Source organism: Triticum urartu, chromosome 2A (assembly GCF_056163025.1).
Source record: "Triticum urartu cultivar PI428250 chromosome 2A, HENAU_Tu73, whole genome shotgun sequence".
Lineage (NCBI taxonomy): Eukaryota > Viridiplantae > Streptophyta > Magnoliopsida > Poales > Poaceae > Triticum > Triticum urartu.
In genome coordinates, this window is record NC_141874.1 from 763,858,967 (window position 1) to 763,863,825 (window position 4,859).

General features: G+C 49.0%; 1 protein-coding gene across 1 annotated transcript; it reads left to right on the forward strand.

Annotated features, from left to right (window-relative positions):
• The first annotated feature begins 2,904 nt into the window (after positions 1–2,904).
• LOC147988035 (uncharacterized) lies at positions 2,905–4,623 on the forward strand. Its single transcript, XM_087542584.1, has one exon. It carries the CDS (start codon positions 2,905–2,907, stop codon positions 4,621–4,623), a length of 1,719 nt encoding a protein of 572 aa, XP_087398710.1.
• Positions 4,624–4,859: the final 236 nt, after the last annotated feature.

Here is a 4,859-nt window from a genome sequence, read left to right on the forward strand (position 1 = left end):
TGCCTATGTGAGGATCTGACCTTTTTTGAAGGTTGGGCTCTTGGATCTATGGATCTTTCGGTGATGATGCCTAAAACAAATTATTCTCCAGGGTGCTAGTCCAGCAAGACCGTGGCCTTGATGATTTCTCATCTACGATCAGTATTGATAGGCTGGCTTCTGCGATGGAGAAGCAACCGTGGTGGCGTGCCGTCTGAGACATTTTTCATTTTTTAAATTTGTTTTTGAAATTATGATGCAACAAATTTGGTAATATCTTTGCGGACCATATTTATTTAAGAATTACCTAAATTTTTCTCCCCTCTTATCTCCAAAGTTGGTAGGTGGCTCCTTGACAATATCATTATCGGGACCTATCAACTGGGAGGCGATGAAGCAACGGGCATGGGGAAACCACGCCTCGGAAACCGCGGCCCTGACAATGTTTGGGACCAACAAGACCGTGCAAGAGGAGCGCACGAAGACTCGGGTTGGTTTATGATAAGATATTTATAGTACACTATGAGAGAGACAAAGGTAATGCTCAACTAGCAACATAATTTTGATCTTCTTTTTAAACCTTTGGCAATGGGACTTTTGACTTCACAAAAGATATTTTCCTCTTTCTCAACCTTTATGTCAATGGAACTACGAGGATTGCATGTGTTAAAATATGGCATTTTCCAAAGTGCTCAAATTAAGGATTGAGTGCCTTGGGTGGATTGGCGTTGTTCACACAATCATAACAAGCCAAAAAAAAACCAAATTGAAGCTTGTATGAAGAAGCCGCGGTCGATACCATAAATGGATCAAAAGATGGCATCTGGTACGACCGGCCTAGAAAGCAGCGAAAGTTGCCATTTCATATGCGATTCTTTGTGTATTTCATCCCCGTTTGTTCACATGGTTTCCTTCGCCATTAAGGGAGGTATTGGGATAGGATTTGGCTCATGCATCTTGAGCCCTTGGATCCAAGGACAAAACCCACATACACAAAGGAGAACTATGGAGGCCGGTTATTTAATCTCCATCAACCCTAGGCACCGGTCATCCAAGACTACCTCTACCATAGAAGAAGGTCCAAGACAAGAAGAAGGAAGGGGAGGCTCCACCACTGCGCCGCACCATCCGTTGGACCGTGCCATCTCTATCGGTGCCGCCATGCGTTCTCCTTCTACTACTCTGTGTCGCCTTGTATGTCACACTCCTTTATGTTTACCCCTTGTATTAGTTCTCAAGGATATGAATGAACCCTCGCATGGTTATAACTTAATGCCTATGAGTGATCGATCATGCTCTCTTTTATGACAAACACACCCATTGCCCTCGTCAAGATATTTATGAAAACTTGACGTGTCGTAGGCGCTCTAAGGTTGCCGACGAACTGGGCAAAATTGAACTAAAAGCTATCATTTTTATGGAGCTGAAAGCTACAGGACGCCCCGCATGTCTACTTCATAAAACTACTTCTCCCAGAAATACAAGGGAAAAAGAAAGTGAAAAGGCCAGTAGCAGTGACCACAAATTCAAGTTTACCTAAATCACTATAACTTGGCTTCCATTTCCTGTTGCTGACACTCGAAAATAAAAACCACGAAAGTGAATAAGAGAAAGAGAGGCAAACTACAAAATTCCTAAAACCAGAAACCGAAAAGGGAAATTGCATCCATGGGTTCCACACATGCCACTTGTCGCATGTGGAGAGCATCTCTCCCATCCGTTGTTTCCCTTCCCAGGGCGCACTGTCCATGGTTTAGAGGAATTTCATAGGAATTCTAGAGGATAGGATTCTTATAGGATTTTTTCCTTTAGAGCTCTTTAGTTCATAGGAATGGATTCCTATTCCTACGTAGGATTGGTTCCTATCCTCCATATTTCATAGGAAAATAAAAAAAGAGACTAGACTCAATGGAAAAATTCCTTTGGTGTCAACCAAATGACATCTTGTTTCCTATTCCTACTCATAGGATTTGAGATACATGTCATCTCATTTCCTACAAAATTCCTAATCCTATGATAATCCTATCCTATGAACCAAAAGAGGCCTAAGAGGCCTAAAGTAGTGATTGTGAGTAAATGTGCAAAATAGAGTGCAACTCCTACATAGCGCACAAACGCTCCTGAGTGATAGATTTGTAATGGTCCGGACCATTGGCCTCCACCCTCTTTCGGAAGCTTCCGACCGTTTTTTCCCTTTTATCATTTTTGTATTTTTGCCGCTTTTACTTGGTTTCTATTCTTTTCAAAAACTAAAATATGACTTAAAAAAATCATGAACATTTTTCAAATCCATGAAAAAACAAATTCACGAATATTTTATTATTTCACCAAAAATTTCAAAGGTAAAAAAAACCACAACTGAGCGAGAACGAATCAGCCAACTAGAATTATACGAGGCAAGCACGACCCGGCGAGGCACGACAAGTACATGGGCCATGCTGGGCTGGCACGCGTGCTAGGCATGACTCGTGTTTTACACAGGCCGGCACCGCAACCGGTTAGCACGCCATCCCGCATAGAATTCAATCAATTGAGCATTTTTAGGCCTATATTAAACCTATTGTGAGGTATAAAAAAAAAATGGGCCGTGTCGTGCCGGTATTCGTGCCCAGCCTTGCGGCCAGGCCTGGCCACAGGCAGGCCATATGCCGGCAAGGCCCAATCATAAACATGTTGGCCTAGGCCCACCTTTGCAGCCATGAGTCGCTTGGTGTTTAGTGTTTGTTCTTATACTATACAAATGTCCTTTGCAGCCATGCTATCATTTTTTTGAGGAAGCTTAAGCTTAGTGTTTGTTCTTATACTATACAAATGTCCTTTGCAGCCATGCTATCTGATAGTTGGCCAGATGGGGAAACTTCGGAACTCTTGCGATCTTCTCCCACGACGGTCTCGGCGCTGCCCCGTCTCTCGGCTCGCCCAGCGATGCCGCTGTCGCGAACGTCTGCGGTGGCCGCCGATCCAGCGTCGTCTTCCACTGCTGCTGCAGTCGCCGTTCTCCCGCCGTCTGCGTGGATCCGTCAAGGGCTCGGTGCCGTGGTCTCCTCTGCTTCCCCAAGTCCAGGCCGGAGGTCCCTTACTCGTGAGTTCTCTGCTTCGCCGCTGCCGCCGTTGGGTGCTGCTGGCGATGTGGGAGCAACCGTGAAGACCAAGCCATGCTCAGCGTCGAGCGCTCCAGTTGCTGTCTCCAACCCATCTGCCGGCGTCCGCCCTCGACCACGGCCGCAACCCCCAATCTGCAGATTCAGGAAGGAAGACGGGGGTGTGAAGGCCTCGCTCACGCCATATCCCAGGCCTGCGGCAGCTGCTTCGGCCCCAATGCCCACCGCCCCCGTCCAGCTCGCCGGTGCGACCTCGGATGTGCTGCTGCCGGCTCCAGTCCCGCTTGCCGGTGCCGACTCGGATGTGCTGCTGCAGGCCCTCGTTGCCCTGGCCAATGTCATCGACAAGGACAATGCGGAGGAACAGGAGTGCAGCGTCGTTGGCATGGGGGACGAACTGACCCGTGTGTCGCGATCTGTGTTCTGGGCCTCCGCTGGTGATGACGACGACGAAGATGATGAAGAGGTGCTAGCTCCCCAGACACCACCGGGTGCCACCAAGGCCCTCGAGTCGGGCGGGATGTGCGTGGAGCATGAGGCGGACACAAGTGGGCATTGGCAGGAGGTGCTTCCGCGGCGCAGCCCGCGTGTTCTGACGCCGTCACCGTCACCGAAAGTGGCTCCACCACGTCCCATCCCTGCTTGGCTTTACGATAGATGTTGCAGGTGCCTCGCTCATGGGCACTGTGCGGCTCATTGCAGAGATCCGCTACGGTGCTCTCGTTGTTTGGAAAACGGTCACCGTGCGCGTGGATGCCGCAATCCCTGGCGTCCTCTAAGCTCGCTGGCATGTCTTGCCATGCCGCATGTGTCCTGCCCCGCCTCCGTGCATTGTCCCGCTCCTGCTTCATGCAAGGGTTCAATGAAATCCACGCTCCCCTCCAAGTCACTTCACCGTGGATCTTGGGCGTCTGTCGTCTCTGCTTCTGCTAATTCAACAACCCAGTCTGAAGTGGTGGTGCAGTCCGCTCTGGATCAGACTATGCTGCTCCAAGGTTGTCTGGCGCGGGTTGAAAGTTTTTTGGAGCGAGCGGAGGCTGCTCTGAGTGGACTCTCCGCTGTGTCGACTATGTTGAAGACTACTCTGACGTCGCATGCTCCTTGTGCAAACGGTGTTTGCTTTGGAGAGGACAAGGGGGCGGAGTTATTCGGATGTTTCTCCCCTCGTGGTGGAGACAATTCAGCATCGATGCCTACCTCGCCCCCTATATTGTCTTCCACTGAGGGCGAGTCCATGGCCGTTGTCGTGGCTCCGATGTTGAAGATCATGCCTGAGCTTAGGGAGCTTTGTATGAGTCTGTCGTTGGAGAATATGAAGATGGACTCGTCGGCGACCTCATGTGAGGAACATGACTCCTCTTTGTCATGTGTGCATCTGAAGAATGTGGATGCGTGTGGTGTGTTGGCACCGCCTTTTGAGAGCCGCTTGGTGACTGATCGCTCGACATCCGGCAAGACAGATGGTTGTCTCGTGAAGGTGAAATCAAAGAGAAACAAACGCAAGAAGTGTGATGGCAAAGAGAAGGCATACGTGATTTCATGATGGGTAGTGCTCACATTCTCGTGTCTTCGTCGTGGCTTTGATCTTCTGAGTCGTTGCATCGATGTTCTCACCAAGTGTTGAGGGTTGTGAGTGTTGTGTGTTAGGAGCATTGGGTGGGCAGTGTATGTGTTCGTGGTGCTTCGTGCTCTGTGAGTAGCCCTTTTTTGGGTTGTTTGTATCGGTTTTCGCCCAGTTTTCTGTAAATTAACTGGGCAATTCTCTTCTTCTTAATTAAC